This window comes from Meles meles, chromosome 5 (assembly GCF_922984935.1).
Source record: "Meles meles chromosome 5, mMelMel3.1 paternal haplotype, whole genome shotgun sequence".
In the NCBI taxonomy this organism is placed as follows: Eukaryota; Metazoa; Chordata; class Mammalia; order Carnivora; family Mustelidae; genus Meles; species Meles meles.
This window is the reverse complement of record NC_060070.1, coordinates 70,067,601-70,095,072: the sequence shown is the minus strand read 5'-3', so window position 1 is coordinate 70,095,072 and position 27,472 is coordinate 70,067,601. Positions and strand designations below refer to the sequence as shown.

Here is a 27,472-nt window from a genome sequence, read left to right as displayed (position 1 = left end):
AATAGATTTTATTGTATGCCGGCACTAATGGTTACATAGAAAATACAGTGTTTTTAAAAAGATTTACTCACAATAGGTAAAACACACATATGCAAAAGAACAGATGGCTGGGAATAATTTTGAGAGGAACATGTGGGAGCAAATGAAGAACACCATAGAAACTTGCTGTAAGGTACAGACAGCTGTCTAAAGACTTATGCTCCTTTAAAAAAAAAAAAAAAAGATTTTATTGATTTATTTGAGAGAGTGAGCAAACAAGAGAGCATGAACAGGGGGAGGAACAGAGGGTGATGGAGAAGCAGACTCCCAGCTGAGCAGGGAGCCCAACATGGAGGTCTCAATCCCAGGACTCTGGGATCATGACTTGAGCCTAAGTCAAATGCTTAACCAACTGGGCCACCCAGGTACCCCTTTTGTTCATTTTTAAAAATCTGACAAAGTGATCTCATGGGTGAAAAAAAGTCAAGATAGTTTTTGACACTAGGAGTAATTAGCAACAATTTGTCTTACTTCAAATTAAATGAAAAGGTAAATGTCCCAGAACATTATTCAGATGGATAAAACGTAATACACAGTCCTGAAACAGACCGTGAGCAATGGAAGGATTTAACATATCCTCAGAGATCATCCAGTCTGTGAACAGAAACTTGGATGCAGGAAATTGCTCTGTAATTTCATTTAAAATTAGCTGCCTTAACTTAATCTACTCATGAACCTAAGTCATTGTTATTAAATAAATAAATCCAAATCACTAGGGCTACTCAACATGCAACAGACTACATGAAGTCTGTATGAGAAGCAGTACAATTGGAAATCAATGCTTATAATCATGAATCTTACTTGAAACCACCATTTACTCCTCTTTGTCTTTTTGTATATGCCATCTTAATAGGTATGGCATGTCTATTCTGATTATACCTCGTGTTCATCCTTCATGTTTATCTGCACTGGTGGCTGCTTCTCTTTCAGTGCAGCCGAGAGTCCAAAAAGTGAATTTGCTTTACTTCACAGAACTTGTATTTTGAGTCCTGTCATACCAGGCGCACCCTTGAACTATGGTAAAATCCTTCCAGACACTTTTATAACCTTCAATAGCAAGTAACAGACAGAAATTTGGTTTAATTTCTATCATTAAAAAAAAAAAAGGAATTGAAATCTAAGTGGTCAACAATAGGGAAATGGTTAAAAAAAAAATCTTTGGAGGTGCCTGGTTGGCTCAGTCAGTTAAATATCTAACTCTTGATTTTAGCTCTGGCCTTGATCTCAGGGCCATGAGTTCAAGCCCCTCATTTTGGGGGAAAAAAAAATCTTTGTAGATTCACACAATGTAACATTATACAGTCACCAAAATATTATGTTTTTAAGAATTTTAAATGATATAGTTCTTTCAGAAGACAAGCTATGAGTGATAACTTTATTTTCATTTCGTTTCTGTATGATTTTTTATTTTTATTTTTTCTTTATTTCCTGATTTTTTGCAACTTTTCTGAGAATCAAGAAAACCTATTATAAAAAGATGAGAATTAAGATATTTAAAAATTGGAATATATATTAATAAGGATTCATGAAAAATGGCAAATCATGTATAAAAATTATTCAATAACATTTAATGTGTACCTTCTTTGATTTTACAAAAAGACATTTATAGTCAAGAAAATGAATGACAAAGTCATTCCAATTTGCATTACCAAATGCATTCCCTGAACAGATGAGTAAGGTATTTCTGGCAATTTCATCGCAGTTCATGTAAGGCCTGGAAAATTCTTTCATGTAACGCCTCCAATTCTGGACTCGCAAAGCTTCCGTGTGGATAGTAAGAATGGCAAAGATCACATCTATTACATCTCAAACAGGAAGCGGAATGTAGGAATTCTATCTTATTATATGTTCTTCGGTCCAAATAATTGATAAAAGCCCTGCAATTGGTCCATGTGGTTGATTATGTTGTGATCATAAATATGATCACCACCTGTTTTGCAAAACAGTAAGCAGTAAATATAATAATTCTATGGATGTGATTCTAAAAATAGTTTGTACCTACATGAATCTTTTTGGAAAATCTTACCAAATAGAATCAACTTCAGTGCTTTTCTGAACCAAGGATAGAAAAAAGCATAAACCATTGGATTGAACGTAGAGTTCAAGTACCCAAACCAAATCAATGCATCATTCAATGTGGGTGGAATGCTATAGTCCAGGAAAGGATCCGTGACCATGCAGACAAAGAAAGGACACCAGCATATTAGGAAAACTCCCATCACAATCCCTAAAGTCTTTGCAGCTTTCCTTTCTTTGCTTTGTAACATTCCATTTTTTTCTTCCAATCCAATCTGAAACTTCTGATTTGCATCATGAATTGATTTTGCCTGTCTCTGAGCTATGAAATATATTCTGGAATAGACACACAACATAATAGATCCAGGTATATAGAAAGAAGTCATAAAGGCCAGTACTCCAGATGTTTTGCTAAAGAAGACGGAGCAACCCCCTATGCAGTGAATGTATTTATAATACATCTCTTCAGCTCCTTTGAAGTTTAGCTCCAGAAAAATCATTCCAAATGCAAAAAGAGCAGGAACACTCCAACTAATGAAGATCATCGCAAAGATAACCAAGATACTGATTTTGGCTTTGTATCTCAATGGATCACACACAGCATAGTAGCGGTCAATGGAAATGAAGGACAAGTGGAAAATGGATGCTGAGCTCAGCATAATGTCAGTGCTGGTGTGAATTTTACAGAAGACTTCTCCAAAGTACCAGCCATGCTCAACAGATCTGACCATGCTATAGGGCATGACCAGGCACCCCAGCAGAAAGTCCACAGTGGCCATGGAATGAATGAGCCAATTAGTTGGGGTATGAAGTTGCTTGAAGTGTGATATGGAAATAATGACTATCAGATTGCCAATGAGTGTGGTCAGAATTATGAGCACCATTAAACTATACAGAGAAGCACGGACATCATTCGACCTGCTGCTTTTCACACAGGAAATATTAATTATATTGTGGCAAAAAGACATTGTTCCTGAGGGTTTTCTACCAGATTATTTCTTCCTTTGTGTATTGAGGAATCTTTCTTTGAAATCCATAATCAGGTTTGGGTTCCTTCCTTTACTTCCATATACCTATTCCAGAAATCCGGGAAGAAAAAAAAGAGAGAGAGAGAGGGAGAGAATCATTGAAAATTTGATTCTTTTCACTTCTAGCATACTCACTATTACTTCTTGCTGAAAAATTGTTATTTTAGAAAAAGCATTTATTCCTAAATTTAGTTCCATAGGTCAGTTCAATAACTTTTTTTAACGTCTCCTTGTTGGATAATGGTACTAGAAATGAAAAGTTGAATTACTAGATTGAAATACATGAAACTGACACTTTTTTAGGTCAGAGAAGGTCAAATGATGAATTTTTCATATGCTTCAATCTATGGAAATAGTCTTTGTTCAAAGGAAAGTCTTGTGGGGAAAGTTTATATTCTAAAGGGTACATATAAATTGCCAGAAATTTTAGAATTCAAATATGTTCAAGAGGAATATTGAAATATTTTAAATGCATCTCTTGTACACAATAATATCTGCTAGTGAATGCTTTTGTACTTGACAACATATAAGATATTTCTTATTTTCTAATTAACTGAAATGGAAAGAAACTTCTAGTTTGCAAAGCACTTATGCATATATTCCAAGCATTACTTCATTTAACATTTTTGCAACTACAATGTAAACATTTTTCCTTATAAGAAAGTTACAACATGTTTTGTTAGTGTAATTATACTGGCAAGAATTTGAGCTTTCATTCATGAAACCACTGAAGGTAGAATAAGACCTGAGGTCTCAATTACTAGTATAGTTTCTTTTTTGTTAATCCACATTTTCTTTCTGTGGCAGAAAAGATCCACACTTTTTTCCCACAGCAGAAAGGATCAATTCAGATTAATTATTTTTAATTAATTAAATTAATTAATTTAATTTGTTAATTAATTAATTAAATCAATTAATGATCTATTAAATTAATAAATAATTGATTAAATTAATTAATTAAAATTTAATTATTTTCATTAAACTTTAAACTTTCATATAAGAACAAAAGATCTCTTGAAAAGTGATACCTATTAATGAAGTGTGATATGGTGGTCTCAGTTACTAAGGATTTTAAATACACAGACCAAAGTCTTTGGTAAAGACATGATGTGGCACAGGAAGAAGATGGCTGAGGTGAGAACCCTGGGAACCTGAGCTTCAGTGTGTGCTATGGGCATGGCACTGGAGCTCTTTTTTTTTTTTTTTTTTCTTAAAGCTCTGAAGCCCATTAAACTTTTTTTTTTTTCATTCATTCCCAATTTTAAAACCAAAGTAAAATCTGGTTAAAACAGAGATGGCACCTTCTTCCTCCTCACGCCCATTAAAGAACCCAAGGCTCCATGAGAGCTAGTTTAAAAATATCCCCTTTGATACCACATTACACCAGTTAGAATGGCCAAAATTAGCAAGACAGGAAACAACGTGTGTTGGAGAGGATGTGGAGAAAGGGGAACCCTCTTACACTCTTGGTGAGAATGCAAGTTGGTGCAGCCACTTTGGAGAACAGTGTGGCAATTCCTCAAGAAATTAAAAATAGAGCTTCCCTATGACCCTGCAATTGCACTACTGGGTATTTACCCCAAAGATACAGATATAGTGAAAAGAAGAGCCATCTGTACCCCAAAGTTTATAGCAGCAATGGCCACGGTCGCCAAACTGTGGAAAGAACCAAGATGCCCTTCAACAGATGAATGGATAAGGAAGATGTGGTCCATATACAGGATGGAGTATTATGCCTCCATCAGAAAGGATGAATACCCAACTTCTGTAGCAACATGGACGGGACTGGAAGAGATTATGCTGAGTGAAATAAGTCAAGCAGAGAGAGTCAAGTATCATATGGTTTCAGTTATTTGTGGAGCATAACAAATAACATGGAGGACATGGGGAGATGGAGAGGAGAAGGGAGTTGAGGGAAATTGGAAGGGGAGGTGAACCATGAGGGACTATGGACTCTGAAAAACAACCTGAGGGTCTTGAAGGGACCGGGGGTGGGAGGTTGGGGGAACAAGGTGGTGGGTATTAGGGAGGGCATGTATTGCATGGAGCACTGGGTGTGGTACAAAAACAATGAATACTGTTACGCTGAAAAGAAATTAAAAAAAAGAAAGAAATCTCAAAAAAAAAATCCCCTTTGGGGGTGCCTGGGTGACATAGTCAGTTAAGCATGAGCCTCTTGATTTAAGCTCAGGTCAGGATCTCAGGATCATGAGTTTGAGACCCTCCCCCCCAACCCAAGTCTGTTTCTCCCCTTCTCTCTCTTCCTCTGTCCCCTCCTCCACTGGAGTGTACACTCTCTTTCTTTGTCTCTCTGAAAATAAATCTTTTTGAAAAATCCCCCCTGTTTCTATATGATTCTGTAATTCTCAACTAAATTCTGGAATTTTCAATATATTTTGAAATATATATATGTATATGTGTATATATATATGGTATGTATAAATACATATGTATGTATGAGTGTATATGAAGAGAAGGAGAGAGAATTTGGAAGAAGAATGGGAATTTCTGGCACTCAATAAATACCTGCACAGTGTTGAAATGCTAGAAAATAGCAAAGTCTTAGAATATTCCCAGAGTCTGCCTTCCTTTTCATTTCCTCCCATTGCCTCTGAGCTGACAGTTTAGATCAAGATTACATAAAAATTTAAATGTACCCATAATTGGAACTGGGAAGAATAAAAATAAATAAAATATCAAGCTATGAAAATGCATATTTTAATAAATTTAAAACACCTCTCCTCCAATCCCTTCAAATATGTAGTACTCTTCCATAAAAACAATAAATTCCTCAAAAAGAATGATTTTTAATTTCACATCTTCAGAAGATCCCCTTTTACTTCCACTTTATGAGAAAGGAAAAAACAAAACCTCTTTGAAAGAGTCATTTACACTGTCTTTCATTCATCTACTAGCCTTTTGAATACGCTCTAGCTCTAACAGACTTTTGTCAACACTCTACCAAAACAGGTTTTTGTTTTTCAGCTAAGGCAGTAGAAGAGATGGTTTATTGTACATGTGTTACATTCAGGCACAAATGAAAAGAGAATTAGTCCAGAAAGTCACAGGTCCAGGGCAAAGGACCAAAAGGGACTGTTTTGGTATGAGAGACATGCGTCTCTCAAAGGTGATCATTGTGATCAGATGGCAATGTATGTTCTGAATCCCCTGAATCAAGTTCTAGACAGTAGGCATGCAGTCCACAAATTAGTACCAGTGTCTCTGGCTTCTGGCTTTCTTTATTTCTGCTCCTGTGGCTTCCACGGGTGGACAAGCTGGAGCTTTACTTGGTCCTCTGCTCCATCTTCCTACTTTTAGCCTTCAACCTGTGCTTGTGCTGCTTCCTCTGCTTGGCTTTCATGGTGCAGAGGTTTCCAAGAAGATGGCACTAAGGCCAAGAGCCCAAAACTGTTTTTTAATCTTGTTGTCCTAGGTTACTAACCCCAGTGCTAAATTCTCAGGCTTCTTCTTGCTTGACCCCCTAGATGCTTCTTTTTTTTTTTTTTTAGTTTTATTTTTTTTATTTTTATTTTTTAAAATTTATTTATTTATTTATTTTTATTTGTTTATTTACAGCATAACAGTGTTCATTGTTTTGGCATCACACCCAGTGCTCCATGCAGTACGTGCCCTCCCTATTACCCACCACCTGGTTCCTCAACCTCCCACCCCACCCCACCCCCCCCACCCCCGCCGCCCCTTCATAACCCTCTGGTTGTTTTTCAGAGTCCATAGTCTCTCATGGTTCATCTCCCCTTCCAGTTTCCCTCAACTCCCTCTCCTCTCCATCTCCCCATATCCTCCATGTTATTTGTTATGCCAAACTCAACACACACAAAACAGATAATCATATCAAAAAATGGGCAGAAGATATGAACAGACACTTCTCCAACGAAGACATACAAATGGCTATCAGACACATGAAAAAATGTTCATCATCACTAGCCATCAGGGAGATTCAAATTAAAACAACATTGAGATACCACCTAACACCAGTTAGAATGGCCAAAATTAGCAAGACAGGAAACAACGTGTGCTGGAGAGGATGTGGAGAAAGGGGAACCCTCTTACACTGCTGGTGGGAATGCAAGTTAGTGCAGCCACTTTGGAGAACAGTGTGGAGATTCCTGAAGAAATTAAAAATAGAGCTTCCCTATGACCCTGCAATTGCACTGCTGGGTATTTACCCCAAAGATACAGATGTAGTGAAAAGAAGGGCCATCTGTACCCCAATGTTTATTGCAGCAATGGCTACGGTCGCCAAACTGTGGAAAGAACCAAGATGCCCTTCAACGGATGAATGGATAAGGAAGATGTGGTCCATATACACAATGGAGTATTATGCCTCCATCAGAAAGGACAATACCCTAGATGCTTCTTGAAACAATCCCTTCCTTTGCAGCTCTGAATTCAATGGCTACTCCTTTCAGTTTCCATTGCCAGTTCTTCAATTCACTTGCCCTGAGGCTGTCCTTGGTTCTCTTCTCTACTGAGGTCCGCTCCCTAGGTGATTTCTTACAGTCTTCTGGCCTTAAATTAATCTATATGCTGAAGAGTCTCAAATGAATAACTCCAGCCATGACCTTCCCCAACCCCACACTCTGGATAATCATTTCCTGCTGTCTAGAGAATATCACCATTTACTATATTTAAAGCCTTCAGTCTTCTCCACAACATGTGTCCAGCTCCCTTTCCTTTCCACACATCTCAAAAAATGGCAGCTCCGTTCTTGCAAATCCTCAGTCCTAAACCTTGAAGTAATTATTGACTACTCTCTCTCACACTCAATAATATAGCTAATCCATCAGTAAGTATCTTGACACTTCATTGAAAATATATCCATAATCGGACCAGTTCTCATGGTTCCAGCCACTAACCACTGTCAAGTTAGTAGCCTCCTGACTGGTTTCCCTGATTCTTTTCTTTTTTCCCTGCCTTTCTAGTTTAATTCTAGAGTCTTGACTTGAGTACCTAGCTTCAAAGCCAAGGAGAGGATTGGTTCCTTCCTCACCATTCTTTCAGAAAAGGTAAAGAATATGAATCCATTCTGTGGACGGTGTGGAAAGTGTTCCACAGACGATGTTAAGCAGAGGAGAAACTCATTCTGTTTGCCATCAGCTGTAATAATTAGTTATAAAGTCAAGAAAGGGGACCCACAGGGCTCCTTGAAAAGGTAATCATGGAGCACAGAGGATAAAGTCATAGGTTTTTGTTGTTGTTGTTGTTGTTGTTGTTGTTTTAAAGAAAAATTGCCTTCTATTGATACATCATTTTCAGATTACTGATACAAATTGGTCAGAGAATAATTAAGTCTTTTGCCCAACATGAAACTGCAAAAGGTTTCCAAACACAGATGCATTTCGTATTCAAGTTCCAAAAATAAATAAAGGCTTTCTATCTGACAACATTTACATTCCTAGCTCTCTAAAGTAAACATTAAGAAACGAAGTATAAAAAAAGACCTCCCGGCTTCTGAAGAGTCCACTTAGTTACATGAAGTATTCTCTTTCACAACGCTTTTTCAGATTCAAAAGATATTTACTTCCTAAGAACTTGAGGATCTTCATTTCAAACCCTTCAGTCCGTTTCCATGGCAACAGCGCAGTGTTCCTCGGTTCCCAGAAGTCGCATTAGTTGACGGTGGAATTTCTCAATCTTTTGTACGACTCGGGCTTGGTCTGTTCTTTGCACCAAACAAACGAAATCACCTGTTAACTTTAACACACGAACTCCGCCATCAGAATGCTAGTTTTTGAGACCACACACGCCTTTGTAGGGCCGGCGCTGCTGAACGCCTCCCAGGCCTGGTACTTTGGCGTCCGGCACCTACAGCGGAGCTGCGGAGAAGGCGAGGTTGGGGACATGGGGCGCCACCAGGCCCACCTCCAAAGTCATAGCTTTTAAAACAGCAATTAGGGCTGTCCACGTGAACAGAACCAGGGAGAGGCAGAAGCCACACAAGCCCAGATGAGGAATTTCTCAGCAGTCACAACCCTACAGGAGAAAGTCACCTGAGCTCCAAAGTACATTTAGGGAGACATCAAGATCTTCCACCCCTTAACCCAAGGAAACTGGCAGTTATTCAAGGTAAACAACAGTAGAATGGCCTGGAGCTGCAACAGTGCAGAACCTTCTGGTGTGTCCTTACCCAAACACACAAAGCCAGATAGAAAAGCAAAAGCAGTTTCCTAGCAGGAAACAGAGCAATTAAACTATGGGGAATTCAAGCCCAAGACCACTTGATACCTTAAAGGAAACTAAGAATAAACAACTGTCCTTGAACCAGATAGAAGCAAGAATGTCAATGCCTTGTTGGCTTGTTCAGATTTTTTCACCGACTTTGTGTTTCCTCTAGGTGGTGACTTTGTAGTTAGCACATAATATAAAATGAGGGTTAGAGAAATGAAAGATTATAACTCAGGATTTCATTTTTTGTTCTAGAACTTTCCATGGATATTCTGTATTTGCTTTTTATAAGAAAATCTCTGAAGTGTATAATACCCTGACTGATTTGAGGGAGGGAATTTAAAAGTAATATGGACCTAAAATTGCAACTAAACTTTGTTTTAACCCAAATAGATTGTTGTCTTATGGTTGTTTTACTGCTCCTAGATAATGTTATAAAAAATTGTATGGTCCTACGTAAACTATTGTACTCAAACTTTTGTTAAACTTTCAAAGTTTCAGATGATTCTTGCTTGACCAGTATGTGACCATTGAGTGTCATAAAAAAACACTGTCACCCAATGCCACCAGTTGAGTTAATGAGTCTGTGATGCTCAAAGGAGATAAAGGATTTAAAGTATGCTAGGAAAAAGCCATACAATCTGTGTGAATCCAGTAAATAGTCCTCAAGTCTGTTTAGAGACCATAATTGCCCTCTCCAAATAGATGGGACCACAAACTTGCTGATCCTGCATTTGGTTCCAGAACCAAGAAAGCAGGATGTTATTAACCAGCCCTAAAACGGAAAAATAATGCTTAGAATTAGATCTTCTGAAAGTGTTTTCAAGGCCCCATTAAAAGAGCAGAGGGTGTAACACGCCTAAACTTTCTAATCTAGCAAGACCCCACCCTGCGTGAGATTGTGGTCAGAGGCTGTGTGTCCCTGTCAGAGTTTCTGGAGAAATTAAGATGGCTGACATTTGCCAGGATAGCTCACTTTCTTCTCTCTTTAAAGTTACCTGGTAAGTAGGGGCGCCTGGGTGGCTCAGTGGGTTAAAGCCTTTGCCTTCAGCTCAGGTCCTGATCCCAGGATCCTGGGTTTGAGCCCCGCATCGGGCTCTCTGCTTGGCAGGGAGCCTGCTTCCTCCTCTCTCTGTCTGCCTCTCTGCCTGCTTGTGATCTCTGTCTGTCAAATAAAGAAATAAAATCTTAAAAAAAAAAAAAAAAGTTACCTGGTAAGTAGTATATTCATTCACCATCAATACAGTTAAAAATTTAACTTGATAATACAGTAAATATAATTTGGTATCTTCCTACAAATCCAAAACCCCAAAATAATGTACTTTCACAGGAACAAAAATAAGGCTAACCTCAAGTATATAGAGCTATGAGGAGAAAAATTTGAAACTAGAGAATTTTATACACAGGAAATGTACTTATGGACTGTGAAAGATGGTTTACTATATTCCAGTGTTCATAAAACATTCTACCGTATTCTTTTTGAAAAAAAAAAAAAAATATTTGCTGAGAAACATCAGTTGCTTGTGGAAGTCATGAGAATTAGGATCTCAAGAATTTGGATATGAAGCTGTAAAAAGACTAAAAATTAGCTTTTTGCAAATCAAACAGAGGACTGAGTTTAAAATAATTCTGGCAGGGGCACCTGTGTGACTCAGTCAGTTAAGCGTCTGACTCTGGGATCGAACCCCATGTCCATGTTGGGGAGAGGGGTCCTTTCTCAGAGGGGAGTCTGCTTCTCTCTCTCCCTCTGCAGCTCCCCCTACTTGTACTCTCTCTGACTCTCTTTCAAATAAATATATAAAATCTTTTAAAATATATAATACAATAAAATAGTTCTTCCTTTAAAATTGAAATGCAATTGATGAAGAGACACATTTTTTAAAAGCAAGTTTGAGGGAAAATACCTCTAAAATACCATTTACACACTGGAAGCAAGTATTGTAAACAGCCTTGCCAGTGAGAGAAAAGCTTCCACCCAAGAGACTTTGACAGCCTAGCCTGCCAACAATGTGTACACCCCTGATAAGACCTCTCAGAGTTCACAATTCATTTAAGAAAATAGCAGTAGCCCACCAAAAGGAGTCAAGTCAATTAGAAAAGGTGGGTGGCTACTCTAGAGGCAGAAAAGTGAGAACTTTAAAAAAAACATTTAGTAAAAACACACAAGAACATCAAATTAGCACACAGAAAAGGTTTTACAACCAAAAGAAATGATATCAGGTATCCATAAAGAATTTATAAAAAAGAATAATCACAGCTAAGGACTAAATCACTGACCCTGGGGATCAAATGGAAGAGTATCACACATGCTAAGCTACAATACAAAGAGAAATTCACTTTTTTTTTTTTCCCACAAATATGGAGTGAATGACTTCGCTCCGTCAGACTCTAGGTCCTGGGTGAACAGACACAACTAAACTTCCTACCCCTTGAGGAACCTACATTCCAGTGTGTATGGGGACATAGACAATAAATGTGAACAACAAATAAGAAGTTAGATTGTAGTGTTTGCTAAGGGGAAAAAATAAAGCAGAGAAGAGAAAGTTGCAATGTTTAGGGAGAGGACTGAACCTCAGGATAAGGGAGCCATGGAAAACTTAAATAAGAAGCTGACTCTGAATGAAATACCTGAAGGAACTGAGGAGCTAACCACATGGATACGTAGGGGAAGAGCAATCTAGGGAGAGGAGACAGCCAGCTCAAAGGCCCTGAGATGGGAACATGCTTTAGTATGTCTGCAAAATTACAAGATGTCAATGTGGTTGGAGCAGAGCTAGCAAGGCAGAGAAAAGGGGATGGGGAAAGTAGGGATGCTGTACAAAACTACACTGAGTAGGGCCCTATAGGTCCCAGTAAGAATTTTAGCTTTGCCTTTGAGTGAAAAAAGAAGTTCCTGGTGGGTTTTGAACCTAGCAACATGATCTAACAGGTTCTGACAGATGCACCCTGACTGCTGTGCTGAGAACAGAGGCAGAAGGTAAGGACGAAGGTGAGAGAAGCTGCCACTACACCCTGGTGAGGGAAGATGTTGGTTTGAACATAGCAGGCATGGTGAGTGTGGAGAGGAGTGGCCAAGTTTGGAAATGTTTGAAGGTACAGCAGGCAGGATTTACACATGATTGAGCTCGGGAGGAAGTTTTCCAGGGAAATAGCAAGGCTTTTCGTTTGAGCAGCTTGAAAGGGGGGGATCCTGACTGACTGAGATGGAAAAGATGGTGGTTGGAGAATAGCAAGGAACCGAAGGAAATCAGGAGTTGGGTTTTGAATTTGTGAAGTTGGAGCTGAGTGCTGAAGAGTGGCCTCTAGTGTCCACTGTGTCTTTCAAGTCCAGGCAGGCCTGGCCATTCACCCATTCTCTGCCTTTGGACAGGTTATCCAATCTCTTGGGGCTACAGTTTTCTTGTGCAAACAAAAGTAAAAAAGTAAAAAAAAAAAAAAAAAAAAAAAAGGAAATCTAGTTCCTGGGCTGTTATAAGTCTGGAATGAGTTAATATTCGTAAAGTGTTACCATAGCATCCTGTGCCTAGCGTTTATCAAATAAATAAACATCTGAGAGGAATGGTATAGACATGTTAAGGAAATGTGTAAAAGGTATCAGGAAACCTTTACAAGACTATACATCTATTTAAATCAATATGAAAAAGATGGATACTAAAAGGTTATTATAGGCAGAAGGAAAGGAATAGGAATGGACAAGGGGGATAAATAGGGAAGAAACAAGATGAACCAAAACAAAGAGGGGTTAGTATGTCATAAGGGAATGGGCTGTTTTAGTAACTGCCATAGCCTCAGGGCCTGGGAAATGTCTAGAACATGTACTGAGAACAAAAATGAATAAAGGCTTGAATGAATGAAACAATGAGCTGAGGAGCTCATTAGCTCATTTCTGTTCCTCCTGGGGCCCTTGTAAAGTAAGACACATGCACTTAGTCCAGCTCTGATTCCAAAGATAAGAAAGAAAATGTTATAACCAACCAGTTAGAAATTCTTTCATTGTGGTGATAGTATTACAGGAATTTGCATATCTCCAAACTCTCAAGTAATATGTGTTAAGTGTATACAGTTTTTTACATATCAATTATATGTCAACAATGCTGCTTTAAAAAAAACAAAGAAGGAAAGATGATTGGGCTACCATAGGATTTATTTGTAATTTTAGAAACCAGAAGACAGTGGAATGAGTTTAGAAACTCTTCGGGAAATAGCAACTCAACAGTCCTATATTCAGCCAAAATGGTAGTCATAGGAAGGCAAAAGAAAGACAGCAAATACACATTTATAACCACCTTCTAAGAAACTCTAGGAAATACTCTAACAGTATAAAAATTAAACCAAACCCAAAATTTCTAATTAACAAGAGATGACTAATAAAAGCAACAATGGTGAGTAATATTATCTAAATTAAGATTTATTTTAAATCAAAAAAATTATGATTATAGGACACAAATAATGCTGGTTATATAAGGATTTTTGAAATGAAAAATATGTATTTCAAGAAAACACTTAATGTTACTCTGTAACTTAAAGTCTTAACTATCTTAGTGTCCTCCAGTTTTTATCAGGTTGGTAAGGGGCTAGCAAGTTAAACATCTTGACAAGATGACAAAATGTACAGCTAATCATTTATTTTGGCAAGTTTCTCTAGCAGTATTTTTTAAAGTTTAAAATGCCTATGTTGTTCAACCCAGCAGTAGTTTTTGTAACAGCAACAGAAGTAAAAACTAAAATAGTCTGAACTTCCATCAGACATACACATATCAGTAGACATGATGTATGTTCAATAAGATGTTAAATTAGGGCATCTGGGTGGCTCAGTTGGTTAAGCATCTGCCTTTGGCTCAGGTCATGATCCCAGGGTCCAGGGAACAAGCCCCACAGTGGGATCCCTGCTCCATGGGGAGTCTGCTTGTTCCTCTGCCCCTTTCCCCACTCATTCTCTCTCTCTCAACCTCTCAAATAAATAAATAAATAATGAATCTTAAGAAAATAAGATGTTAATTAAATGAGTTGGGTTTTTTAACGTACAAATATAGGAAGATGTCATGATATCTTGTCAAGTAAGAAAAAAAAGAATTTGCAAAATGTTTTAAAATACCATGTACAGAGACACACATACTGACACACACACACATTTGTATAAGCATGGAGAGTATGTATGAAATGGTGCACTCCAAATGCTTAGTATCCTTTATTCAGAGATGGTAAGATTAAAATTCAAAAAAAAAATTAAAATTAAACAACAACATAAAAGAGAAATAATATCAAACTGTAGCAAAACTTTTCCTGGGTGGCAAAATAACAGGTGAGTTTTACTTTCTTCTCCCTAATTTCTACATATCCCAAGTTTTCTACTATGAGAATATTTCACTTTCATAACTAGAAAAAATCATTTAATAAAATTAAATGGATTGTCTATGAATTGCTCTAAATGAAAGTTTAGTGAAACTCAAAAAAACTATTGGTTAATAACTGGTAACAAATTATACAATTTGTGCTTTTTGTGCTTGTATAATTCTCTATATGAGTTATTGATCCATTTTAACATTATATTAAAATTAAATTTTTGCTGAATTTCTGAACTGAACCCATATCCTGTTTTTGTTCTATATAAATTTAGAAATATAATTAGAAATAAAGTTGATAACAATTTTATTCCAAAAGTATGTTTGCAGCTCTGTAATTTACCCAGTATTCCTTATTAAAATACTAAAATATTTTTGAAAAATGCTTACTTTATTTTTTTGAGATTTTATGTATTTATTTGAGATAGAGCAAGAGCGAGCAAAAGAGCACAAGCAGGGAGCAGCAGAGGAAGAGGGAGAAGCAGACTCCCCGCTGAGCAGGGAGCCCAGTACCACTGAGCCATCCATCCAGACACCCTGGAAAAAACTCATTTTATCTTATTTTTTAAAGATTTTATTTATTTATTTAATAATAAAATAAGAGAGAGAGACACAACAAGAGAGGGAATACAAGCAGGGGAAGTGGGAGAGAGAGAAACAGGCTTCAGGCTGGGCAGGGAGCCCAATGAGGGGCTTGATCCCAGGATCCTGGGATCTTGATCTGAGCTGAAGGCAGTTGCTTAACAACTAAGCCAGCTAACAACTAAGGCAGTTGCTTAACAACTAAGCCACACAGGCACCCCAAAAATACTTATTTTAAAGGCGAGAAAGAGTCAAGGGGCAAAAGAAATAATGTTTTCAAGTATTTAAGGCATGAGTCTTGATGGGGAACATCATTGGAAGAAATCTGTTTCCATCTTGAAGAAACAGGAAGCATGGCAAATTCCATTTGTTTGCTTACCCATCAACATGGCTCGACAGAAAAGAGAAAAAACCATTTCCAGCAATATTATCAATAGGTAAATAGAATATACCTGAATGTTTTTCTGCTGTGTAGACCTGCATAAGATAATATGTATCAGATTTAAGTTATCATACTAAAAGATTCTTAAACTAGTCAATCTAATATATGGCATGTAGACACAAAAAGACACTAAAGAGTGAAGTCATTCAACAATGGGCCAGGATTTTTCCCACCAAATAATATTTGTGCAAATAAGATTTTAGTTCTGTAGTTTAGTATACAATAACAATAACAAATAATTTAATTTTAAAACCTGTACAAATCTCTGTGAAGTTCCTTTTCGTAATGTTAAAACTAGCCAACATACACAGAAGGAATGCCCTTCTTCATTTACAAAAAAAGGAGATAAGAAATCATGTTTCAACTTTAAGTCTCCTAGGTTTCCATAGGTGAAATTTTCATAAACGTGAAACATTTTAAAAGCACGTATAAAGCAAGCTATTTAAAGATATATTACTATTTTTTTAGCTTCTCTTACTAACACAGGTTTTAAGTAACTAAGTTATAGAAACCTTGTTAACTTTTCTATTAAATAATCATAAATTTTAATGTATGAGTAAGTACCAAACCACGGATAACTTTTATGGTATTCAGGATTCTCTCAGTAAAAGATCTCTTAGACCCCCAGGCTAGTCCCTGCTTTTTGGTGTGGCTTTTGAGTGCATTGAGACCTACCTTCTCCAGCAAGAGTTAACAAGAGTGGATGAACTGAGAGAAGAAACAGCCTTTGGGAGGAGACCCACTGCATCTGTCCCCAGCACGGCTGCTGCTGGCTAGAGCCACTGCTGTGCTCCAAAAGGCCACAGTTCACATAGGCAAGTGACGCAAATATTAAAATCTGGAAAAGATAAGCTGATAATAAATCTTTCTGAAACAAGGTAACAATATAGTATTAATACATGGAACTGGGAGGTGCTTGTATTCTAAACCGGCATCAGGAAGCTAGCAGTGAACAAGCTAAATAGAGAAAGTAAATATTACCATTACTTTAAAAATAATCTCAAACATGGGCCACCAGTAACCACAGTCATGGGTGTTAACAGCATATATATATAAACACATGTCCATTAAAACTGCCTTAATTGTGGATGGATTTGAAAGAAAAGTACTCCTGCATCAGACATCTTTACAAAGGAAATAACTAGCACTAAAAAAGCAGTTTAGTTTCAAAACAGGTAACTTTACCTGCCAAGGGACTAGTTTGAAAAATTAATGTATTTAAGCCCAATAATGTATTTATGCCAATTATGTATTTAATATTAAATTACATTAAATATGTATTTAAGCCCAATAACATCCTGTGGATAGAAAATAAATTAAAACAACGGTTTTCCTGAACTTTGTTTTAACCACAATAGGAAGAAAAATCTTTTACATTATGACTCAATATACATGCAGGTAAGCATCCATAACAGAAGCAAATGTTTTCATTAAAACATGTGCTTATTTATGCTTATTAAATGTTTTCATTAAAAATACGCTTCATTCAACCACTCTGATATTTTCCACTTTCTTTTTTTTAATAATTGGGATTTATATCCCAATAATGTTACTAATCACAATTATAGAAACACTGATTTAGAGATGAGATGGTCTTCAATATTTTAATTCCTCTAAATAAAACTTCTAAAATGACTCTCTCACACATGGAGCCAGATCCTTCAAAATAGCCAAATGACTAGCTTCACAAGTGCAATTTCTCATCTATGTCTATTTGTTATTCTGCCACAGGAAATCGTAGATCATTATGATAGACTATTACTGTTCTCAATTCTTCACTCTCCTAGCATCTACACATATGTCTTTGCTTCATTGAGAATGGACGTTTCTTCCCTGTCCTTCAAACTTCAGCTTTGCCACTTTCCTTTTTGGCTAAAAGAATATAGACAGAAATGAAAGTGTGCCAGTTCTAAGCCTGGTCTTGAGGTGGACTCCCATATTTATGAATGTCTTCGGTGCCCCTCCCATGATGAAACCAGGCCCCAGTGTAGCCTGCTGGTCCGAAAGGATGAGAGACATGTGGAACAGATTGGGTCATAGGGATAGGAAACATATGGCAGAGCCACCCTAGCTCACCCCACAGACTCATGAACATAAGTTGTTATTAAGCTACTGAGTTTTGGGGCAGTTGGTTATACAGCATTTTCATGGCAACAGATTATTGGGTTAATTGGTTTCTGAAAGAAGCCACCGAGATCCATCTTGCAGAAACACTGACACGACACGATGGGTCACCTATGGTATAAAGAGCCATTAACAAAAGCTGCCACAGCAAAACCAAAGAAACAGAAAATGAAAATTACCCTTTACCAAGTTGAAACTGACATTTTACCAGGTGAATATAACTCCTGTTTCAGAAACTTCCAGATACTAAACTTGGTTCAAGAAATAACATACAAGCTCACTTCTTATAACAATAAATAGAAAATATCACTCATCTTTCCAAACATGAGTTCCAGGTTTGCCTGAATCATACATACACACGTCATTTTGTGAGTTTTCTTTGCAAGCAAGCACAATGTCTCATGTAGAGGAGTTTAGTATGCTCTAGAAAACCAGAGCTCTCGTCTGCTTTGTTCATTCTGTCTCCTCATCACCTAAAATGGTGCCTGCGAATCACTTGCTCAATAGATATTTGTTGGCTGAATGATGATAATTACTAATTAAGTTAATTATTCAGTTTTAAAGGTTTTTTAATCCAAGTATTACATGAATATGGAATTCTCATAATTTCACTTGTGTTAATTACAAAACTGCTCTGCAAGTCTTTTCTCTTTATGTCACTTTCTTTCTTTTAAACCGAACATTTATTTAGCTGACAATCCCTGAATGGCAAGCTTGTGAGACAAAATGTAATTATGATTCTTCCTTCTAGGAATATGCAGCTAATGGTGAGTTAGATGTGCAAACAGATACAGTATCATAGAGAAAGTGCTGACTTGAACTAGAAAGGCTGAATTATGGGGGCAACTAAGAGATCTAAAAACCTCATTCGGTAGCCTGGAAAGATTACCAAAAAGGTGGTCACATATAGCTGAATCAGGAAAGATCTCAGAGAACTTTACAAACAGACTAAATTTAAAATAGGGAAATATACATGAGAACTTCATATTTAATCTTAATAAAACATTTTCATAGTGGACAATTAAAATCATTTAATCAGTAACAATCACGTCTTACGTGATTACATACAGATGACGACAGAGACCATATAGGCTTTGTTACTGCTGTGTTCCCAGGACCTGGCACATAGTGTGTGCTCAATAATGACTGGTCAGTTGGCTGCCTGGGATTTCTAGCAGATTAGTTGAATATTTATGTGTATAGCACAAGACGAGTCAGAACCCATAGTATGATTCGGAAGGCATCATTCTTTTTTTTTTTTAAGATTTTATTTATTTATTTGAGAGAGAAAGCAAGAGCAAGAGAGCGAGCACAAACAGGAGGAGGAGCAAAGGGAGTGGGAGAAGCAGGCTCCCTGCTGAGCAGACAGCCTGACTCCTGACTCCGGGCTCCATTCCAGGATTCTGGATCATGACCTGGGCTGAAGGCAGATGCTTAACCATGTGAGCCACTCAGGCGCTCCTGGAAGGCATAATTCTTGTGGCACAGTTGAAGTTGTCTGTGATAGAGCACTAAAAAAATCCCAGAGACAGAAAGAGAGAGGAAGGTGGAAATGTGTGGAAAATGCTTCTAGATATTGAGAAGAAAAATAAAACAATACAGGGGAGGAAAAAGAATATTTAAGACGGAGTCACAGTATAAAATGCTAAGTGACAAAATAAGCACATGGACTGAGGATAAGACCACAGGGTAAAGAAAGTGCCATTAGTGATTTTGGAGCAATGTCAATGCAGTATTATGGGCCATGGGGAGGGGTCAGAGGGTCAGAGAAAAGCTAGATTCATGAGATTAAGAAAAGGGAGGTGGCCGGATTAAATTAACTTTTTGAGACATGTGACAGTGAAAGAAAGATGAAAAATAGAATATTATTTTGAAGGAATGGGAGGTTCAGAGAAGGACAAATATAAATTTAAAATCAGATGCTTAATTTTCCTTATTGAAAATAAGAGACTCTGCCTCCCCCAATGCTTGCTCCCTTTTCTTAAAGCATTTACTTTAGAAGATGTACAAGTTTTCCTCTCTTTGAAATGTATATAAATATTTTTTAAATCTTCATAATCCTCTTGCCAACTTTATGACCCAGGAATGTCTTGCTCAAGGACCTGAGAACCGACTCTTTGAAATGTAATCATTAAGGAAGATAATATCCTTATCTCCCAGTTTCTGTGGGATGAACCTAATCTCAGTGGACACCTCACTCCCAACGTGCAAGACCACCTCTTGTCATAAAGAGTTTAATTTTCCTTTGGTTAAAGTCAATTAGCTCACACAGATGGTCACCCCAACGACCAAGTGAATTTAGGATGAACTCTGCGGGACAAACAATGATGTCAGTGCTTTTACTTGAGGACTAGTGATTGTTTATCTTGAGAAAATCTATGTATTAGTCATCATTCTCCAGAGAAGCAGAACCAATAGGTTACATATATATATATATATATATATATATATATATATATATGCAAAGAGACTTATTATAGGAAGTTGGGTCATGCAGTTATGAAGGCTGACCAGGCTCAGGATCTGCAGAGGGTGGGGATCCAGCCTGTTGGAGTTCCAGAGAAGTCAATAGGGTGGTTTCAATCTAAAGGATAGCAGGCTCAAGATCCAGAAAGAACCAACGTTTCCATCTGAGTCCAAGGCAGAAAAAAGCCATTGTCCTGATTCAAAAGCATCAGGCAGAAAGAATCTTTTCTTCCTCAGGGAGGGTCAGCCTTTTAGTTTTGTTCACTCCCTCAACAGATTGGTTGCAGCCCACCCACATTAGGCAGGACAATCTGCTTTACTCAGTCTGTCAATTTCAGTGCTAATCTCATCCAAAAATATATCTACAGAAACACTCAGAATAACGTTTTACCAAAAGTCTGGGCACCTCATGGCCCAGTCAAGTTGACCCATAAAATGACACATAAAACTGGCCATCACAGTGGGCTGGGTTATTTGCTTGGCTATACAGAAGAGTGAGAGTTTGTTCTGTCTTCGTCGTTTATTAGCAGATGGCCCGTGGTGTGCGTCACATTCTGGTTCAATGCTTATTCGGTAACAAAAATTGTTTTCTTTCTCTTCTAGCTTTGTGGGGTGATTTTCTGGATTGAGAGGTATTCTTGGTTGTAGTTCCCCCAGCAGAAGCATTAATACATCAGTTGGATTAGAATAAGCATGAAAGGATTTGTCAGCCACCAGGACAGACCAAAGGGGAGGAATTTGATCGGACACAGGCTAAGGTCATGATGGGGTCAGAAATTCAAGCAGTGATGAGCATTAAAAATAAGAACTGGCCCACCTTGCTCTTCTTCTTCTTTCCAGGGTGTTAGTTTGCTAGGGTTGCCATAACAAATGCCACAGGCCGAGCTCTAAGTCCTAACAACAGACATTTGTGTTTTCATCATTTTGGAACTGGAAGTCCGAGATTACAGTGAAGCTGATAGGGTAAGCCCCAGCGCGATCTAACTAGTGTCTTTGTGAGAAGAGGAGTTTGGACACACAGAGACACCAGTGATGTGCAAGACCTTGTGAGGACACAGCAAGAAGGTCGTCTACTGCAAGCCAGGGAGACAGGCCATAGGAGACAACCATACCTGCTACATGACAGACACAGAACTCAGTGTTTGTAATATGATGAATAAGACTGAGTTCCTATCCTCAAGGTAAAAGAGTTTACATTCTAGTTCTGAACTGCCATGAAACCCGTTGGTTTTACTGGCTACTCTTGTTTCTCAGCTTCTACATCTATGGCTCACTTTGCAAAAATCATGTTTCAAGGAGTCTTTTCAAACTGGCTTTGTCCTATTGTAAGTGTGGTCAGTACTTTCTAGTTTTCAAGCTAGATACTCTACAGTCCTCTGGCCTCTATACATCCCATGAATACATATCGCATGAATACTAAGCAATTAGATAGAATGATGAGATATAATTTGAATGCCCCATAAACCAAATATACCTACCTTGAGCCGTCTTTCCCAGTAACGAGCAAGGGAATCTGAAACCACCTCTTTACAGTGGCTTCTTTGGATTAAGTTGTTCTCTCTGGAAATCTTCTTTTGAAATGCAAGTATCATATCTTTTGTTGTATTTTCTTATAATAATTGATTGGAACCGTATCTTTATCTCACATTTCCCATGGTGACGTTAATGTAAATAATGAATGAAGTAAAGTTCTCAGAAGATTATACCCACTAACGTGAATAGACCTTTAACACAAGTGAGCTTATGAGAACAGAGCTTCTGGGTAATAGAGGTGGGAAGAAGGTAATAAGGTGGGAAGAAGAGTTCGGGTTAGATTTGAAGACAGTTCTCATAGAGGGAATCAAGGTATCAAAGAAGATAACTTTAAATGCTCCGAACTATTAAAAATGTACCGAAAGCAGATGTATTGAGGTAGAATGTAGTTAGCACAAGAACTCCTTTCCAATATAATGGAAAAAGATGAGTACTTTAACAAGCTAGCACCATAAATGAATCAAATTCATAGAAAAGGTCATAAGTCATGAAATGCATAAGCAGGGAGTGAAATATCCACTTTTAGATTCATAGAAGTTTTCCTTACCATGTAAGTGAGGGAGTCAACAAATTGTTTCCATAAAGAGCTAGATACTAAATACCTTAAGCTTTGAGGTGGGTTAGGGTTGTCATAGAGGTTGTCTCTCTCTTAGGGTTGTGGCAACTATTCAGTTCTCTCACTGTAACATGAAAGTACTCAGATGATACATAAATGAGTAGGTGTGGCTCTGTCTGATAAAACTTTATCTGAAAGAAAGAGTTTACTGATCCCTGATATAGATTACAGAAGAGATAGGGCACCTGGGTGGCTCAGTGGGTTAAAGCCTCTGCCTTCAGCTCAGGTCATGATCCCAGGGTCCTGGGATCGAGCCCTACATCGGGCTCTCTGCTTAGCAGGGAGCCTGCTTCCTCCTCTCTCTCTCTCTGCCTGCCTCTCTGCCTACTTGTGATCTCTGTCTGACAAATAAATAAATAAATTCTTTTTTTAAAAAAAAGGTTATAGAAAAGATACTATAGGGTTTCATATCATCGATCAAAGCAAAATGATGGGGACTCAAAACCATTTTACTGGTAAGATCCTTCTTTCCATTCTGCTACACATACACGTTTCTACTATGGTAGAAATAGCACTTGCAGTGGGGAAAAAAATCAGTTGATTGAGGCAAAAATAAGGAAAAGGAAAGTCTTTACAATTCCATTTGAATTTTATATTTGGGGCTATTGCCTACTGACATAAAGAGTAAACAATGTCATCATAGCAAGAAATCATTTATATAAATGTCTTTGTAAGGTTACCATAGGCATAACTGGTCATGACTTGGAAACTATTCCAGAAATGTCTTAGACTTAAGGAATTTTTTCGGATGTGGGGGGCCTTATTTCCTAAGCATCCCTCAATTTTTTACAGTAAATGTAGCAAAGATATTTATATGAAGCCCTCCCACCTTTCATTATTTTCAGATGCCCTCCCATTTCCTTCCACTGTAGAATTCATCTTTTCAGTGAATGGTGGTCAGTGATGGCAAGTTTTCAACAGCAAAAGCAAATACAACCATTCCCAGAGACACTTGCCATTGAAAGGACTTAAGCAAACCAGGTCTTCAATGCATAAAAGAATGTCTCAACTTAAGGAATTTGGGGAAGATGGGACAAAGATCTTGGTTTAAGCAATGTGGCTTCAAGCCCCTGAAATCATAGTGGAGCCCTGGCATTGTCTAGGACATAGCCATGTCCTAGACATGTCCTGACATGGGCCATGCATATAGTCATTTGGGCAGCACCATTTCTATTGCACAGAAAACCAATTCAGCAAACTATCATGGCGTCCTGAAAAGTATTCCACAATATTTTTCCACTCCACTCCAGAAAGTATTCCAATGATTTACTATCATTTTTTAAAGATTTATTTTATTCATTTCAGAGACAGAGAGAGAGAGCATGTGTGCAGGCATGTGGGAGAGAGGCAGAAGGAGAGAATCCCCAAGCAGGCTCCCCACTAAACATGGAGCCCAAAGCAAGACTCCATCCCACAACACATGAGATCATGACCTTAGCTGAAAACCAGGAGTCGGTCACTCAACCAACTGAGCTACTCAGGCACCTTGTACTACCATTTTAAAATGATTTTTAGCAAGCGTATCTACATGTATTATAAGAATCTACTGTCATGTCATCTGTATATAGCTTTTGACTCTCCATAAACTTAACTTCTAATAGCCTACTGTTTGGCTGGAAGTCTTACTGAGAACACAGTCGATTAACTGTGCACATTACATGTATTATACATTGTGTTCTTACAATAAAGGAAGTTAGAGAGAAGAAAATGTTATTACGAAAACCATAACAAAATACAATTATAAACAAGAATAAAATTATAAATGAAAATACAATTATAGTTCTGTAGTGTATTTATCCAAAAAACAGTATGACTGTAAGCAGACCCACACAGTTCAAACCCATGTTGTTCAGAGGTTAAGTGTATTCTGGTTTCCAAAGCAGGTTTTGATTTGTGAAAGATGCTATATTCTGATATGAGTATCCAACTGACTTAATAATAAACACTCAATCCCTTATGGAGTGCCTTCTGTATGCCAGACACTGCGCTATCATGTCACCTTTAGAAAAGACTGATTCTCAAGGTGGCTAAGGAATTTGGTCTCAGAACAGCAGGAGGCAAAGTGAGGAATCAAAGGCAGGTCTCAATCTGAAGTTCCATTTCTCTCTGCTACTATTTTACTTCTCCCATTATGCAGACACCTAGAAACAGTCTGATTTATAAATTGTCTTCGGTGAGTTTCGTTAAAGTGATTCAATTTCCCACAGCCTGTTCACTTCCGGTGGCCTTGACACAACTGAGTTGTAGAGCTTGCAGTTTAGAGATCCAGACAGGAAATAGAACCCTTCCCCCTCCAAAAAATTTTTATCAGTTTCTTAACTGTATTAGCAGACAGTGTTTAATTACAGGATATGACAACAATGCCTTTTACTAGCCTAGAAAAAGACATGCACCATCCTTGGGCATGGAATCTAGTTGGGAGTCATGTGACTATAGAACTAATCTTCATGCAGATCTCTACATTATTGCTGAATATTGTATCTGGGGCCACTTATATCTAAGTGTCTCAGCATATCTGAAACATTTATATCCTAAGGCCCTAGCACATCCCCTGGAATTTCTAAACTGATAAACAATAGTTCTGGAAACTAATAGTAGTATGGAGGCTAAAAAGCAAAGTGATACTTCAAAAATTGTGTTCAAGGGACACCTGAGTGGCTCAGTTGGTTAAGCTGCTACCTTCGGCTCTGGTCATGATCTCAGGGTCCTGGGATGGAGTCCCACACTGGACTCCTTGCTTGGCAGGGAGCCTGCTTCTCTCTCCATCTCCGTCTGCCACTCTGCCTGCTTGTGTGCTCTCTCTCTCTCTCTCTTTCTCTCTCTGACAAATAAATAAATAAATAAAATCTTTTTTTAAAAAATTGTGTTCAGTTCAAAGCCCTGAGAACAGACCAAATGCTAGCAGGTCTCGTAAAATCTCTGAAAACTTCTTTCAGAAAAGAAGTTGACTGATAAATAAAATCATATTGATGCCACCAACCCTGAATATTTTCATGAGTATTACAGGGAGGAGACTTAGAGGATTGTCTGTGTATCTATTCTCTTGGCACCACAAATAGAACAATGGAATACAGGGGGAATTTTGCTTATACATTTCAGGAAGGATATTCTCTCTTTTTGAACCTATCGTAAGACACTCATCTTGAATGTTAATTTCTTATTGAACTTGAATCTCTGACCCAGATATTATAGCCACTTGGACCTATAGAGGGCAACATTTGGGTTTTTATACTGGATCTCTACTCCGCAGGGCCCCAGAATGGAGTATGACCCAGTATGAAGTAACTTCAACTCTCTTGTCCTTTTGTTTGTTTTCCCCATGGGGGCAGAGAAGGGGGATAAACTAGGACAACAATTTACAATAGTGAATTTCCCACAGTGTGCTGCTGGGAAACTTCTTTCACATCTTGAAGATAGAATGTGAACATCTCAAGTGGGCAGCCTAAGCTTGGTTAATGTCAGTAGTAATAACAAGAAATAATGAGAATATGGAGGGGAAAGAGCATTGGTGAAGGAGGAGGGAGAAAAAGAGAAGGAGAGCAGAAAGAAAGGGGAGGCAGGGGGCGCCTGGGTGGCTCAGTGGGTTAAGCCTCTGCCTTCAGCTCAGGTCATGATCTCAGGGTCTCTGGGATCGAGCCCCGTATCGGGCTCTCTGCTTGGCGGGGAGCCTGCTTCCTCCCCTCTCTGGCTGCTGCTCTGCCTACTTGTAATCTCTCTCTCTCTCTCTCTCTATCTGTAAAAAAGAAAAAAAAAAAATTTAAAAAAAAAAAAAAAAAAAAAGAAAGGGGAGGCAGAATAACTTACTGAACCTGGGCCCATCACTATGTGAAGTGAAGTCTCTAGTTTATTCCCAATACCCTCCAAATAGCTGGAGAGGGAAAAACTGAAATAATTACTACATTAATGAAAATTTCATCTAACATCCATCTATGGATAGGTGGACAAGGGAATCTTACTAACTATAAGCTGAGCAAGATGACATTATAACATACTAAATAGTAATTTCAGAACATTTTCAAAAGGTAGGGGGGCACCGGGATGGCTCAGTTGGCTAAGCGTCTGCCTTCAACTGAGGTCATGATCCCAAGGACCCAGGATCGAGTCCCTCATCAGGCTCCCTGCTTCTCCCTCTGCTCCTCCCCACTGCTCAGTGCTCTCTCTCTCTCTCTCTCTCCTCAATTAAATAAAACCTTTTAAAAAAAAGAACATTTTTCAAAACAGTATTTGTAATTGTCTTAATCAGTAACATCATTACAGTGTACTGTTATTGAAAATATCTGAAAATAACTTTCACATTTTTATTTCAGTTAAAATTAAATTATATATGTACTTAAGGAATAATTTCAGGCTATCAGATTTTATTTTCTTGCTATAATGCCTTTATAATCCATCTCTACAACAACTATTTTCCTAGAACTAGGTACACACAATGGCATGTTTTTCAATCAATTTTTGCTCATATTGCAATAGCAAATAAACTCTCAGTAATTGTCTTTGATAGAGCAAGATGAAATTTTATCATAGATGGAAAGAAAAAAGTCATCTGGTTCACAATGAATTTCAGTTAAATCAACATCATAATCTGTTAAAAGAGTATTTTGGGACACTAATATTTTCATAACTCAATTCAAAATTTATCCAGTCAACATGTCTACAAAGCACATTGTCCAAACATTAACTTTTTATTAGGTAATCTACAACCATACTGACAGGTGGACCTTATTTGCCTTGGCCGGAGTTCAAAGTTTCTAGAAGGTATTGATAACTAAATAGCTATTAACACTGATAAGAGCTCTTGCTGTAATTCTGTGGCTAGACCACCATATGGAACCAATTTCAAAATAGAAAGAGTATAAAAGAGCTCACCCTTCTGTTAGCATATTCATTGATACTTCTAAACTTACCTCCCAAGACTGAAAAGTTCCCACTCTTTATGTTCACCGTCTTCTCTCAGTTTCTCAAGGAATTTTTTTTTAATTTTTATTTTCAGCGTAACAGTATTCATTGTTTTTGCACCACACCCAGTGCTCCATGCAATACGTGCCCTATTACCCAGCACCTGGTTCCCCAACCTCCTACCCCCCGCCCCTTCAAAACC

At 37.9% G+C, this 27,472-nt stretch overlaps 1 protein-coding gene across 5 annotated transcripts; it reads right to left on the bottom strand.

Annotated features, from left to right (window-relative positions):
• Window positions 1-371: 371 nt before the first annotated feature.
• On the bottom strand, window positions 372-27,437 carry TAAR1 (trace amine associated receptor 1). 5 transcript variants are annotated; one of them, XM_046004247.1, is made up of 4 exons: window positions 27,279-27,437; window positions 21,704-21,949; window positions 16,311-16,473; window positions 372-3,128 (listed from the first exon to the last, which is right to left on the bottom strand). In XM_046004247.1, the coding sequence occupies exon 4, from the start codon at window positions 3,021-3,023 to the stop codon at window positions 2,007-2,009; it is 1,017 nt and encodes a 338-aa protein (XP_045860203.1). In that variant the 5' UTR covers window positions 3,024-3,128; window positions 16,311-16,473; window positions 21,704-21,949; window positions 27,279-27,437; the 3' UTR covers window positions 372-2,006. The 5 variants fall into 5 exon arrangements, with proteins under 5 accessions (XP_045860203.1, XP_045860199.1, XP_045860200.1 ...); XM_046004248.1 differs by lacking the exon at window positions 372-3,128 and adding an exon at window positions 15,339-15,670; XM_046004243.1 differs by lacking the exon at window positions 21,704-21,949.
• Between the last annotated feature and the right edge of the window lie 35 nt (window positions 27,438-27,472).